Below are 16041 nucleotides of genomic sequence, written 5' to 3' on the forward strand. Positions count from 1 at the left end.
TGACAGTGGCCATCTCTATTATCAAAAAACGTATTTGCCTTTGTAAGAAAGTATAGGAAAGATATCATATGAACTTCACATAAATCATATCAATATAATTGTTCAATATTATTTTATTTTTGTCCCTAGACCTTAAGAAAAGTTTCAAAATACTAAATAAAAATGTAACGTGCGATTCAGTCATTAATTGAGCGAAAATGTGATATGAGATTTCCAATTTCGTTCATTTACATGTCATTATCACGTACGGTCCTAAGGGATTCCTTTGACAACAAATGGATATACTTGATCGAATAAGTAAGCTAGCTGATTCCAGAGACGGATTGAAACAAAGTTACATTTGCAAACAAAATCTCTGAAGTCAAACACTAAGTTCTGCAATTCCACTTTCCCAATACAAATCTCCTAAGCTGGCTTCGCTTTTTATACATAATAATATTATATGCATTTTGAAATTCGTGGAATCTTCCTCCCCCGCATAATAACGACATGTTAACAGTAACATGATTTGACTTTGTATATTCAACTGACAATAACTATATGATTGTAAATAGAGAGATGAGAGAAACAAACAAAGCAAGTGAGTAGAAATTCTTGCATGCTCATTTTTCTATCTCTAGGAGCATAAATATTGTCAAATGTGTTAAAAAGACGTAGAATTCTTTTTTATGAAGCTTGATATGCTTCTAGAGAAAGAAATATTTTTCCTGAGGAACATACAAGAATGTTTCCATTATTTATTTGAAAATCTTTTAGATGGCACTTTTGGCAAATGTTTTTGTTCATAACGGGTGAAGTACCAAATTACTCAGGGATGATCATAAATATTGCTCAAACGGTGCTTACAGTAGTTTGAATACGTAGATGTTTTAGCTAATTTTTAAAATTTAAAATTGTTTGTTGGTTAGGATATATTCTTTAAGAGTTATGATTCTATTTTTATCATATTAAAAACTGTTTTAGTCATGTCTAAAAATAAGGAATTTTCTATTTTGTATATTTGACTCTATCTCTATTTAAAGAGTAGATGAATAATAGTTATTTGCTCTCCTCTATTTTTTATCTAATTTTCAACAACAAATTGATATCAGGAGTCATTGTCTTGAGGAATATGTGAGTTGAGAGAAACCATAATGGAAGCAAACACAACACACATAATACCACCGCCAGTTTTTGATGGTGAGGAGTACGACCTATGGGCTACAAGTAAGACTACTCATATTGAGGCACTAGATCTTTGGAAATCAATAGAAGAAGACTATGCAGTTTGGCCACTGCTTGAAAATCCTACAGTGGCTCAGCTGAAGAATCACAAAGAGAGGAAGACAAGAATGGCCAAGGCCAAAGCTTGTCTTTTCTCTTCAGTTTCAAAAATCATATTTATGAGAATTATGAATATGAATTCTGCAAAGGACATTTGGGACTACCTTAAATCAGAGTATCAGGGTAGTGAGCGAACCAAAGGCATGAAGGCACTTAACTTGGCTCGAGAATTTGAGATGCAGAGCATGAAGGAGACAGAAACTATCAAAAGTTATGCTGACAAACTGTTGAGCATTTTCAACAAGGTATGCCTCCTCAGTAAGGATTTTACTGACGAAAGGATAGTGCAAAAAATACTTGTTACTGTACCTGAAAAGTATGAATCTAAAATATCAACATTAAAGGAGTCAAAAGACTTGTCAAATATCACCCTTGGAGAATTGGTAAATGCTTTACAGGCACAGGAACAGGGGAGACTTATGAGACATGAGGAGGCAGTACAAGGTGCTTTTCATATAAAAGCACAAAACTCAGGAAGAGGCAAAGATAAGAAGAACAACAAATGGAAGAACAAGAAATCAATTGAAAGCTCCAACAAGCAACAAAATGATACTTTTCCGCCTTGTCCACACTGCAAAAAAACAAACCACTCTCCAAAAAAATGTTGGTGGAGGCCTAACATCAAGTGCAGAAAATGTGGTAAGCTGGAGCATGTAGAACGAATTTGCAAGTCACCAGAGGAGGCAAGGGTGTCCATGGAGCAACAAGAAGAAGAGCAACTCTTTGTTGCAACATGTTTTTCTACAAGCAATAGTTCTAGTGATTCATGGTTAATAGACAATGGTTGTACAAATCATATGACGAACGACCAAACTCTTTTTAAAGAGCTTGACAAAACCATTTTTTCCAAAGTAAAAATTGGAAATGTTGATTTCATCTCAATCAAAGGAAAAGGAACTGTTACTATAGAAAGTTTAACAGGTTTGAAAAATATCTCTGATGTCTTATATGTGCCTAACATTGACCAGAATTTGCTTAGTGTGGCGCAGCTAGTTGAAAAGGGCTTCAAAGTTATATTTGAAGGCAAATGGTGCTTGATTAAGGATGCAGAAGGCATAAATGTGTTTAAGGTGAAAATGAGGGCCAAAAGCTATGCTCTAAATCTAATGGAGGAGGAGCAAATAGTTTTTTCAAGCACCTACAACAACATTGAATTATGGCACAAAAGGCTCGGACATTTCCACCTTGCGGGACTTCTATACATGCAGAAACATGCCTTGGTGAAAGGTGTGTCGTTGCTTGAAGACAAATTGTCTGATTGTGTAGCTTGTCCATATGGCAAGCAAATTAGATTACCATTTTCCCAAACAACGTGGAGAGCAACACAAAAATTGTCGTTAGTACATACAGATGTCGGAGGACCTCAAAGAACAACATCTTTTAATGGTAATAGATATTATATTACATTTATTGATGATTATTCCAGATTTTATTGGATTTATTTCTTTAAATCCAAGAATGAGGTAGCTAACATATTCTGGAAACATAAATCATTGGTGGAGAATCAAAGTGGTTGCAGGTTAAGCATAATAAGATCAGATAATGGGAAGGAATATGCAAATGACACCTTTCACAAATTTTGTGAAGAAGCTGGCATAGAGCACCAACTCACTGTACCGTACAACCCCACAACAAAATGGTGTAAGTGAGAGAAAAATAGAAGTATCATGGAGATGACAAGGTGGATGTTGTATGAAAAGGAGTTGCCAAAGAAGTTGTGGGCAGAGGTTGCAAGCACTGCAGCTGTGAATCAAGCTATTTGGCTAAGGCGTATACTTCCTGATTTACATATGGAACAAAAGGAGCCTACACAGATTCTTGTTGATAATCAAGCAGCTATTTCCATTTCAAATAATCATGTTTTTCATGGCAGGACTAAACATTTCAAGATCAAGTTGTTTTTTTTAAGGGAAGCACACAGAGAAGGTGAAGTCAAACTAATTTACTACAGAACTGAAGATCAAAGTGCAGACGTCTTAACAAAAGTTCTTCCAAAAGCTAGATTTTAAGCTTTAAGAAATAAACTAGTGTCTGCAACCATTGAGGCAAGGAGGAGATTTGTTGAAACTGTGTCTACAATAACTGCATAAGTGGATGTTTTAGCAAATTTTTAAAATTTAAAATTGTATGTTGCTTAAGATATATTCTTTAGGAGTTATGATTTTATTTTTATCATATTAAAAACTGTTTTAATCATGCTTAAAAATAAGAGATTTTTTATTTTATATATTTAAGTCTATCTCTATTGAAAGAGCAAATGAATAACTTCGAAAATATATCTTCTCTCCTCTATCCTTTATCTAATCTTTAACAACAAATATGAGCAGCTTCAGCGAACAAAACTTCCATCACGAAAACGCCATTTGTTTGCCCTGTCATCTTTTCTTCTTGCTTCATAGCTATGCTTTTTTCTGGATTTAATAAGTTTTTGGTCGTTAAACTTTTTTTGAATTTTATCTTTATCTCCTAAACTTTTAGTCTTTATACTTTTTCTCCATTAACATTTTTTTTCTTGCCGACAAAGTATCACCGTTAGGTAATCACAATTGTAATGGTGGTTATAGAGACCTCAAAAACCTTGATGTTGCAGCACCAATCATATACCGTTTTTTAAAACCTTGGCTGAGGTGAAGTTGCTGATTGACCTCCCTATATCTTTCTGGAGCCAATATTTACCTGTTTGCTTCACTTATATAAAGCAGTTAACTCCAAATAGTTTAGAGGCAAATAGAAAAGAATATTATGGTAAAAACATAAATAAGTAAACATGGATAATTGGATTCAATAGAATCAAACTAGCAGAAAGGAAAATATTTTACAGATCAAGTATAGAATATTCCATCAAGTAGCATAGGTCCACAATCAACCCTAACTTGAGGCTAATCCAATGGCATATTCCTCATAGTAGGAGTAGCATGTACAATGCTAGAGTCAGTTACCACAACAGAAGAACCGCTAGTATCTGTAATGTAGGTCAGTGGCATTTGGACCAGATGAGAAGTGAAATTCCCATCCATAAATGGCTGAAATGGGTTCAAAGGTTTCGGATTTTCCACTGAACCTTCCAACATTTTCACCACATCACTCATTATAGGCCTTGAATCTGGTTTATACTGAACACACAATAGAGCTACATTAGCCATTCTCTATGTTATCTCCCTATTTTTCTCCTCTACACCACATGCTATTATTAACTTCTCAAATTCTCCAGCATCAAACCTTTTCCAAACCCACATTGGAAACCACTCCCGGCTTTCGACAAGTTCAACGCAAGGTTTCTTCTCCTGCCTATAATTTCAAATCACAACATTCCAAAACAATAAACATCACACTTGTGAATCACAGAAAAATTAGGCATCCTAAGTTCAGGTGCAGAGTAACCTGGAGTCCCCCTACCTCTTGTCGTGGTTAGATGAGTATTTTCCCTGTTGCAAAGCATGGCTAAACCAAAATCAGCAACTTTAGGATTGAAGTTGTTGTCCAAGAGAATATTTCATGGTTTGATGTCATAGTGGATTATTTTTAGCTGGCATTCTTCATGCAAGTAAGCAATGCCTTTTGCTGTCTCAATTGCAATCTCATGAAGCCTTTCAAATCCTATGGTCTTGTTTTCATGAAACAAATATTTGTCAAGAGAGCCATTCCCCATGTATTCATAAACCAGTGCTATCAAGTTTCTTTCGAGGCAAAATCCGTAGAGCCGAACCAGATTGAAATGATGAGTTTTGCCAATTGTCACCACTTCAGCCATAAACTGCTCCTCCATTTTCTTGTCGTAAAGCCCGTGTAGAACCTTCACAGCTACAATGGTTCCGTCGCTAAAAATTCCCTTATAGACTTTTCCAAAATCTCCTGACCCTAACAAGTAAGAGTAGTTATCAGTTGCAATCCTCAGATGTTGATCGGTGAATCTGATCGGCCGCTCCTTTTCCATCTCGTTCAGAAATTTATCCATAGTGAGTGTCATAAATTGTGTGTCTGGAGTAAGAAACCTACGAGCAATCTGAAGCATTCTCAGGCATTAACCAAATACCACTAGCGCAACAACTGCAATATGTGTTAGTATTCAATCAGAACAAAAATCTTGTGACTAACAAGAAACAGAACTACATAAAAATTGAAAACAAAACAATGTAACTAAAGTTAAAATCCTACCCATGACAATGATAAGTGTGGTCGACATCGAACAAAAGATGAGAATTCAAAAGACTAAGAGTGATAGTGAGGAGCAAATTGGAAGAAGAGGGGAAAGTAATGTAATTGATATGCAAAATCTCTTTCCTTTATTAAAGAAAACAATCATATATGTATCCTAATTTTTAAAACAATGAACCGCGTGGCCGTTCCAACATTCAGATGTGACATGCATGATGCCAGGTCTTATGAATTCCTTTGATACCATATGCCATGGATATACTTGATTGACTGAGTTAGATAGCTATATTCCAAGAGTGCCCGCAATTAACATATGAACAAAACCACTAACGACAAACACTACGTTTTGGATTTCTACTTTCTTGGTTTGTCATATTGGTGAAACGCATTTTGTAGTTCATGGAATCTTCCTGCGTAATTAATAACGACATATTCAAGAGTAAACTGTAGTTAACATTCTTTTTAGCGGAAATGGAACTACGTGACCGTAAAACAGAGATATGAAAGGACTAATATCTTTGAGTACAAAGTCATTTTTTTACCAAGGTTTAGCTCAATTAATTAAGTAATGTGTGAGTTATAAACTAGCAGAAAATTCAGGAGAAGAGATACGAGTAACCAGTAATTGATCTCAAAGAAAAGGAGAACAGTACCAATAAAGTATCTCATTGTATTTCATTAATATGATAAAAGATACAATCAACCGTACCAAAGTGTTCTACATATAGAGCTTATTTTTAACTAACTATTACTCTCTACAATATTTTATACAGACCAAGACAAAATAATTAATAGATCAAAGAATAATAATTTTATAAAATTAATCTTATATCATCATTAATTTATTTATAAATTTTATTGTCAACCATTAATATTATAAGGGATAATAATGAAAAAAGGTAATTAATGTTGTATTAAAAAACAAAATGATAATTATTTTAGGATGAATTTTTTTCTCTTACACCACAATTATAATGGGACGGGAGAGTATTACTCTTAACATAAACTCCTTACCTATTTCCGTTTCCTATAGATAAAAAAAAAAAAAAAAAAAAACAGTCACTTTCTCCATCAATAAATGACTTTGTTATTTCTAATGAAGGGTGAAGTGAATGAAATAGAACAAAATTAATGTAAAAAATATTAGGATCACATTCTTTTGAACACATCATTTGTCATTGGTTGAAATTTAGTAAAAATTATAAAATTCAATGTATCCTACATAGTATTTAATCACGCTCTCTCCTAATTTTGTAATTTTCAATATATTTTAACCCATAAAAGAAAATTCCTATGGAGTGTATTGCTGGCTCTTCTCAAGTTACTGTTTTATCATTTGAATATCTTATGATAGCATTGGTGGTCGCATCTCCTGACCTCAAAGTAGAGGGGGAACAAAAAGAGGATGGCATCAATGAGTTTAGGGGCTCTGGGGGATCCAACTTTTTTTTACCAGATGCAACTAGTATGGTATGAAACAAAAAGGGACAGTTAAACAATTTTTAAAATACAATATTAAAACAAAAAGAAAAGAGGGTGATACTCAATCCAAATTCAATTACTATTGGCGAGGTGTAACTCAAACCTAATTCAGTTTTTTAATCGACAAACGTCAATTTGTTAATTTTGTTAAAAATATCAATTGAAAACATTTGAACCCACAACTCCTTTCCCCTCCTTTCTTCCTTCACCATTTCTCAACACTGAATCAACCTTATAACTCGTAACTCAGTCCTAATTATTCACTTTGTTTCCATAGATGGCGTGGTCTGACTGGATTTAAATTTCAAAATAACCATTTATTGATGTTTAGTGAAACAATACTTCAGTTGGAAACTGTTTGATCAAGCCTATAATTACATTAAGCACTTTGGTGTGCGTTTCTAGACATCCTAAATAGGAAAAGACCAACTAGCCAGAAGACATCTTTTTACTCGCGCCTATATTACATTGTCCATCATATCTGACAGTATGTTAACATTTCCATATGCTTTATGCAACATTATCTCTTGAATCATGCTTAACTAACCAATCAGAGAATCACCCTCTCTAAACATGCTCTAGTATCACCACCCGGTCCTTCAAGCATTCACGTATACTGTTAAAAACCCAGCATATTAGAGTGAAAAACATTAATTATAAGTAAAAATAATTAAATTTCTAGGGCAAAATTAATTCTAAACACAAGATCCATAGAATTTAAATGCATAACATAATAATTATATTTCAAAAATCATTCTACATTTTATCATTGAAACAAAATCATTATTTTCTGAACTTACTATTTAACCATTTTTTTAATTTAATTATGCCAAAATCTGAACCAAACAAATCAGTACTTATTTTAACTCTAATATCTTCCATGTTACAGTCTCAGATAATGATTTATCATGGCCAAACAAGTATAGTCACAGCAATACCATCGAACACAAATGCTAGAACATCTGAACATATGTCAAGAAAAATAATAATAAACCATACAAATGTTCCCATACTCCATATTATCACGACATTAACAAAAATATGTACAAACTGCAAGGTTCCCTAGCTTATACACCTGTTTGCAGTGGCACAAACCAGTACAACCAATTATGACCACGTCAGCGGACTCGTTCAAAAGCATAAAACAGAAGTAGATACCTCCATTACATACAACAGACCTAATTACGTTACTATAAACAGCATTTTTTTTCTATCCTTCGTCATGGTTCAAAATACATAATTTGAACAAAGCAACAGACAGGGAAATCAAGTGAGCTACTATCCTAATATATTACCTACTTGTTATCAGACACTAATAGTCTACTCAGGAAGAATAATTCATTGTGCATACTGAAGGGCAAAGTCTCACAAAACCTCAAAAAAGCCAAACATGGTATTGTGTCACTCATTGAAAAGTTCTCGAGCCAGAATCAACCATAAAATAAAATGCATTGTAGAAATGACTTAATACACAAATGTTCTGACCAGAGCAATACTCATCAAGAGTTATCAGTGACCAACACAAACCTTTTCCTCCTTAAAATGATTTCCTGATTTTAGCATTCCTTTGCAACAGCATGCCCGTTTATTAACTGGGTCTAGATGACAGAACTTGCCAAGGAAAGTTCATGGAGCTCACTTAGCATCCATTCCTCCCCAGTTTGACCACCCAGCACAATAGCTCTTGTCCCTCCAACAACACATGTACTATGTCCCCAAGCAAATCTTGGAGGGCACCCTGGTACATTTAGGATTCTCCATGTAGGCTTCTCATCAGTTGGATCTAGTATGTAAAGCTGGGAAGCAGAATGAAGGCCCGCAACAGACCCACCAAATATCAGAATTCTCCCACCTGGAAGGCTGACAGCCACATGATCAAGTCTAGGAGGAGGAGCTATGCCTCCAGGATTTCCAGCACCAGGCATTCCACTCCCCGTTACACATCTCCAGCATGGCTCCTCCTCACTTAAATCCATCGTGAATACATCACTGGAGCGAAAACGCAGGGGCCCACTCTTGGCCAAACCCCCAAACATCAGTATTTTCCTACCACCATAAACGGATAGTGTGTGACCCAGACGCGAAGGTGGAGTCCATGCCACTGGTATCTCTCTCCAGACAGGTTTCTCCATTGACAGATCAAGGAGGAAAGTATCACTCAAAAGTACCCCAGAATCAGCACAGCCACCAGAAACTATCAACTTGGTACCATCAAGAGTACAGGAGCTATGCCAAGATCTCGGAAGTGGAGGAGCCAATCCAGAAATTTCACGCCAAGTTGGAGGCTTTGCATCCAGGTCCAGAACAAACACATCATTGAGCAAGCCCTGCGTTCCACAGCCTCCAAATACAACCAAACGAGAACCATTAACACAAGAAAGTGTGTGGCCCCACCGACCAGGGGGAGGAGAACTCACCTGGACATGTTGCCACTCAGGATTACTAGAATTGAGATCCAATACGAAGGTATCGTTCATAGGTTGCATGTTAACCCCTTCACCACCAAATAGGACAACTCTATTACCAACTGCACAAGCACTAAAATTACAGCGTGAAGGTTCAACAGCACCTCCAACAGTCAGTTTCCTCCATGCTGCTGCTTCAAGAGTGGTCAGTTCTCTTGCCAGCCGTCCCCATCCAAGTCTCCTTGCACCAGGCACAGTCTCTAAAACACGTGTAGTCTCACTGCCCCATGCATTTTGGCACACCATTCTCCAAAGGTCTTCATTTTCTGTTAGCTCATACAATCGCCTACAAACAGAAGCAACTGATGCAATATCTCTTGGAGTTAAGCGAGCAAGTATCTTGAGAGACAATACCTCATCACTTAATTGCAATATCCCACAAACTCCACGAGTAACATTACGATCGCCCACTGGAAGAGGATTCAACGAGGAAAGCACAGAATGAAACCGATCCGATGATTTAGTAGATTCCTTAATTGTAGAACCCGGAAGGGGACCAAGATCAATGTTTGCCTCTGTGAAGAACTGGATTCCAATGACATGAGTTATCTCACCATCTCCATATATAGGCGTCAGCCGCAATCTGTTCATAAGTGGAGATCCATCTTTCCTAAAGTTCAGCAACTCACCTTGGAATTCAACCCCTTCGTCAAGGCACCTTCTAATCTCTGAAACAACAGTCGAGTCCACCAATGGATGCCTTCTCTTAGCAAATGGACCTCGACACTGCAAGAAACGGCTGCAAAATATTTTAAATGATTAGAACATACCACATTGAATTCGAAAAGGTTGAGACTTAAGCAAGTAAGACATGTCATAAAGGGCTCGCATGAATTGCTTGTTCGCTTATATAGAATGCTCTTGTGCCTTATTTCCTTCTTTTTCTCCCTAGTTAGTGTACAGGTTACATCATCAAATGTCCAAAATATTAAAGACAAGAAGAATTCTCGCTTGAAGTGACAATAATATGATTATACAATTTATTCTCACAAATGTTACTAAAAAAAATTTGAACAGCAATAGGACATTTACAACACTCAGCATACAAGACAAATCTTCCATTTATCTCAAAAAACCTTATTCTATTAGAACTTGAGTTCAAGAGAAATCAAAACATATTATTGATAGAAAAAGGTAAAAAATATTACAAGACCCCCTGTAATCCCAGAGCAAAGCTCCTCAGAGAAGAGATAATTCTCTCTCTGACCAACCCATTAGATTTCTAACAGAAAAGATACTGAATGATGATTACACCTATTCCCCCTTTCCCAATAACCACTCGCATATCCTAACTAACTGCCACATCAGCAGCTCTTATCAAACTACCCTGTTCAGCTGAGTGGTTAGGCTTAGGCCCAAACCCAGTGTCCTAAGATTCTATAATCTGTCAAGCCGAAACAACTTCTTCTAATGTAGATAAACAGTGTACTAGATAGGAAAAGAAGCAATTTATAAAGATATAAACTGCATACAACTATCAAAAATTTTAGCAAAACTATAAAATATCTTATTTAAATTAATAATGAGGAATATTGTTTCAAAGAATTTAACTTCCAAATGCATTTGATCTAATCATTAATAACATATTTTACATATTAACAATATAAGCACTAGACATTGAAAGCTGGGAAACCAAAGCCATGAAGGCATCCAGTTTTGACAACTTTTTTATATAAAAAAAAAAAAAAAAGCATTAATTTTATAAGAGAAAAATGAGTGAAAACCAGAGACTGGAGAGGGGGTAAGAATCCTCCTATACAGAAGACAGGCGAAATTGAAAAATTAAAGATAAACCTAAGAGGTTTAAACTTTAAATTGCAACATGGTTGTCCAGTTTCTGAGAGTATCAAATGAAAAACACTTTATATACATTCCAAAATTAGGAACCACCAATTACAGACCATTCAAGAAGAAACAGGCTTACTTATTCAGTTATTCATCATGACTGAGATTAGCAATTGTACATGGGATGGATACCTGAATAATTTAAATCAACAAGTTCTAATAACAACAATCAACAACACTATCTAATTCTACCATCATCAATAAATGCTATGCGACAAAATTCTCAGAAACACCTCTTGCAGCCGGGAGCAATATATTAAACTCCTTTAATTTATCAAATCTTTTTGCACAAATACACATGTACTATGCATGCACTTAAGTCTTGGTCACTAGTAACAGTACAGTATTTCTTTACAAAAAACCTCCTGCAGGAGAAGTGACATCATCAACAATCATTGATGTTCAAGCAGGGGAGTGAATGCTAAAACCTTTTCTAGTATTCCCTTTACATGGTAAGATTTGTATGAAATCATCAACACCACTAGCACATCAATTATATTGTTTTGCCATTGCATAAAATCCACAAAACTCCATTTAATTACAGTTCGTTTAGGAAAAAAATGCCATGTGATTTAGAAGTCACTATCCCAACTACATACTATGCTCAAAAATAACCTTTTCTTAAACCCTTCTCCCAACTTTTTAACTAAATGCATGCTTGCTACTGCATCGAATACTCAAATCAGTGGGTAAAAGCACATCAAATAGCAAAATAAACTTAGAAGCTATATATATCAGCTTCTCGTTGACACGGATCGAACTTGACGCAATGGGAGAACAAAAATACTATAAATCACCAACTGGGGACATAAAATGCCTTCAACCCCCAACCTTATAAATCACCAACTGAGGACACAGCATACTATAAATCAGCAACTGGGGACATAAAAAGTCTTCTACTCCAAACCCTCAAAACTCATTTCTCAACCCAGAAAACAACCAATCTAAAAAGATCACAAAAATCTAATCTCCCCATTCAAATTCACTCTCATCTCAATCTCAATCTCAATTCCTTTTTCTAATTTCGTCATCTAATCACACAAGAATTTCTATAAAAATGAAAACCAAACTGAATCACAGAACACTGAACTTTGTTCCTCTCAGTAAACTACACTCATTTCTAAGTTCAATAAACACGAGCATTCTGTAATGCCCATGGCAATGCCCAGAATTGTTCACAAAAACGTTCAAGATCCTCCAATCTGAGTCCCTTAGTTCCAATTGTAGCAAAGATCTAAGTCAGTAGTTGGTAGGGGAAATTAGGTGTCTTAGTCTGAGTCCCTTTCTATAGTTATGTCATATGTGTAGTTTGTGGACAGAGGATAATCTCTGTAGGAGACTATTGTCCCTTAGAATGTGGGTTTGGAGCCTAACTCAACTCTACAAAACTGGCTGAGTTGAGACAAGAGGGGTTGGTTGAAGAATTTATAGAAGCGTTTGAATTTCTCTCATCACAAGTTAATTGTTCACCAGAAGAATATTATTTGGGGTTATTTTTTGAGTGGGATGCAACCTGAAATTAAGCATCAGGTGCAAACATTTCAACCAAAAACAAGAATTCAAGCAAGCAGTATGCAAACCATAAGGAGGCAGAAATTTCAGATCTGCCTGCACTTGTGGGTGGAATAATGGTGGAAGCAGTTTCAGGACTACATAGAGGCCATTGAATAGGAGGAATAGGATTGGGATCTGTCTCTGTTCAAGTTCCGTAACTGCCTCATCTAAAGGAAGAAACAATAGGGATGGAGGAAACAATCGAGATTTTGGTCTATGAAGTTCACATAACAGAAATCTTCTTTCAAGATCAGCATCTTCTGGGCAAAATAAGGATGGAGATGGGCATAATTTTGGGGGTGAAAAGAAGAGGTCTGTGCCATTTAACATACCAAGAATTGATAGAAAGGAAAAGCAATGGTTCATGCTTTTGGTGTGGAGAAAAGTTCCATCCCTTACATCAATGAGCAGTGAAACAATTAAGATTGGTAATTTTGGGAGATAATAAAGTCCTAAACAAAGATGAAGTAGTAATTCGTATTGAAGTGGGTAAGGATAATGTGGAAGAAACCAGTTTCCAACTTTCAACCTTGGGGACAAGGCTGATGTTTCAGCAGGCAGAAATGATGGAAACTGAAGTTAGGGGCAGTTATGACAATTATGTGTAGAAAATAACTGTTCTAGAAATCAGTTCTGTATTAGAAACTCGTAACTGCTTTAAAAAACAGTTATGTATTAGAAATTGCAGAAAGGTAGTTATGTGTAGAAAATAACAGCTGATAGTTATGAATTAGGAGGTATATATTTGATAGTATGATGTGTAATTAGGCAGTGTGAAGTTATTTGTAGTTTGTGGACAGAAGATAATCTCTGAAGGAGACTTTGTCTCTTGGACAGAAGATAATCTGCTGTATTGTGTGTGATTTCAGTGTTCTATATTATATTTTTATTACTTTTATAAATTGTTGTTCTATCAAAGTCCTATTTTGTGGTCCTTTCACATCCATATACAGCAGTAACACTTGGCTCAGCACTTCAAGTATCAAATTTACAAACTATATCGAGCACCAGTGGAGATAATTAGTAATGGGGATCCTGATTTTGTGAGTAATATTTAGAAGTTCTTGAAAACTTTGGGGATTGAACAGAAATTATCTTCCTCGTACCATTCAGTTTGAAGTTCAAGAACCTCAAGGGCAAGGATCCTCTTTTAGGGGAGGGGTATTGTTATGTAAATGTAAATATAAATAGGAAAAGAATGTAAGTTGGTTAGTTAGTTAGTTAATTATGATTTTTTATAGCTGTTGGGCAGCTGCCTATAAATAAAAGATGATTGTTGTATATTCAACACAGATTGGAATGATAATAATAGAAGTGCACTACCCAATTCTTTGATCTATCTGTTTCTCTCTTCTCTCTCTGTTCTGCTCTTATTCGCTCTTCTTTCTTTCTGATTATTTCTCTTACCCTCCTAAATCCTATATCATCTGCCCCCTGCTATTTAGGTTTTGTACAATTCAAACTACTTACCTTTTGTCATATCACCACCTACTAGAGCAATATAACAAACCCTACCAAAGAACCGTATCAAACTGTTTCACAAAATCCATAAGAAAATAAAGGTGCGCAAAAGGAATATCTCATCGGAAGACATTAAATAGTCTTGGCCCTAATAAAAATCCCATTTCATTTCCACACACACCAACCAAGCAGACAAGTTCATTACACCATGCATAGCCTACAGAATTGGATTCCCAAACCCCTTCAATCAAAGGACCAAAATAATAATAAGAAGTTCAGCACTTAAAACAAAGTTAAAGCCCTAACTCAGGACACCTATCTGGAAATGACCATTTTCACAATCTTTTCTTAAAGCACCCAAAATCATTCACAAAACAGTGGAGTTTCAGGATTTAGTGCAAGTCATAAAAACAGAGAAAAAAATAATAATTCAAAATCATCTTACTAATTCTCCTACTTACTAAATAAAGAAAATATCGAATGACTTTAAAGTTGCCAATACACTAAATATATCTCTTTTTCATTTAATAATTTCTTCATAACATATCAGAGATATTTGTAAGAAGATATAGCATTACTCAAAAAAAAAAGCACGTTTAGCATCTCATCACGACATCACGTGCAGTATTAAGTTAATTTCCCCAATCCCTTCACACCCGAACGAGTTCTCCGCCATAGAACCGAGAAATGCACCTCTCAACACAGACAACAAAATTCCCAAAAAGCTATCACGATTACACGAATCACGCAAAAGTCAAAAATCCAAATCCCTTCATAAACCCCAAACACGCACAACGCAACAGTTCCATTCCAAATTCGAGCCACCACTGGAATTCGGTACCACAAGCATTACAAATTCCAATTTTTCCTAGTATTTCAAAGCAAAACAAAAATGCTCACAAAAACCTAAACCTAAAAAAAACGAAATTTCTCGATAGAGGGCACTAACCAGTTGCGACCGAGCACTTCCTCGGCGCGGTATCCGGTGACCATCTCGAAGACGGCGTTGACGTATATGATGGGGTGGTCGGGGTCGAGCGCGTCGGTGACGACGAAGCCGCACGGTGCCGTTTGGAGGACGGGGAAGGGGAGGGGTCCAACGGCGTCATCATCGTCGTCGTTTAGGACATACGAAACGGCGTCGTCATCGCTGAGATCGGAATTGCTGTCCCACTCCATTTAACGGAAACGGCGTCGCAGTGGCAAGGGGGTCAAGTTCAACCCATGAGAACCAAACAAAACGAACGAAAGGGTGTGGATAGTAATAATAAGAATGAATGAGTGTGAGAAGTGAAGAAGAAGAAGAAGAAAGTGGTGTGAGGATTAGTTAGCTTTTTTGTTGGGAGAGTTATTGAAGGAAAATGAATATGATGATGATGATGAGATTGAGAAGAGGGCATAAAACGAGTGGAGAGGAATTTAGCTAAGAAAGGGGTAAGTTGAGGTTGTTCCAGAAAAAGAAAGTAGATGACGGTGTGTGTTTTCTTTTACATGTGTGGGCACTGTGGGTACTCACTGCCCCAACCAAACCACCCTTTTTTTGGTGCCAAATTTTCAGTTTCTTATCATGCCACTTATGGTAAAATGAGAAAGTCAGAGCAAACAAAAATTTATAGATATTTTTGTATTTGGTTAAGAGAGTTCAAAACTACTTTTGAAAAAGAAAAAACTTCAAAACTTTTCTTTCTTAATTTAAATTTTAAAATTATAAATATATTTGTAATCTCTACATGTACTTATAGAGTGCATGGACCAA

At 36.0% G+C, this 16041-nt stretch overlaps 1 protein-coding gene and 1 pseudogene across 2 annotated transcripts; both read right to left on the reverse strand.

Annotated features, from left to right (window-relative positions):
• Positions 1–4066: 4066 nt before the first annotated feature.
• On the reverse strand, positions 4067–6165 carry LOC100777504 (rust resistance kinase Lr10-like; annotated as a pseudogene).
• Positions 6166–7262: 1097 nt separating this feature from the next.
• On the reverse strand, positions 7263–15836 carry ZTL (adagio protein 1). 2 transcript variants are annotated; one of them, XR_418381.4, is made up of 3 exons: positions 15235–15795; positions 8488–10164; positions 7263–7576 (listed from the first exon to the last, which is right to left on the reverse strand). XR_418381.4 is itself a non-coding variant. In XM_003546361.5 (2 exons), the coding sequence occupies exons 1-2, from the start codon at positions 15462–15464 to the stop codon at positions 8559–8561; spliced, it is 1836 nt and encodes a 611-aa protein (XP_003546409.1). In that variant the 5' UTR covers positions 15465–15836; the 3' UTR covers positions 7950–8558. The 2 variants fall into 2 exon arrangements, 1 of the variants encoding a protein (XP_003546409.1); XM_003546361.5 differs by lacking the exon at positions 7263–7576 and having other exon boundaries at positions 7950–10164; positions 15235–15836.
• Between the last annotated feature and the right edge of the window lie 205 nt (positions 15837–16041).

The sequence above is a fragment of the Glycine max genome, chromosome 15, assembly GCF_000004515.6.
Source record: "Glycine max cultivar Williams 82 chromosome 15, Glycine_max_v4.0, whole genome shotgun sequence".
Lineage (NCBI taxonomy): Eukaryota > Viridiplantae > Streptophyta > Magnoliopsida > Fabales > Fabaceae > Glycine > Glycine max.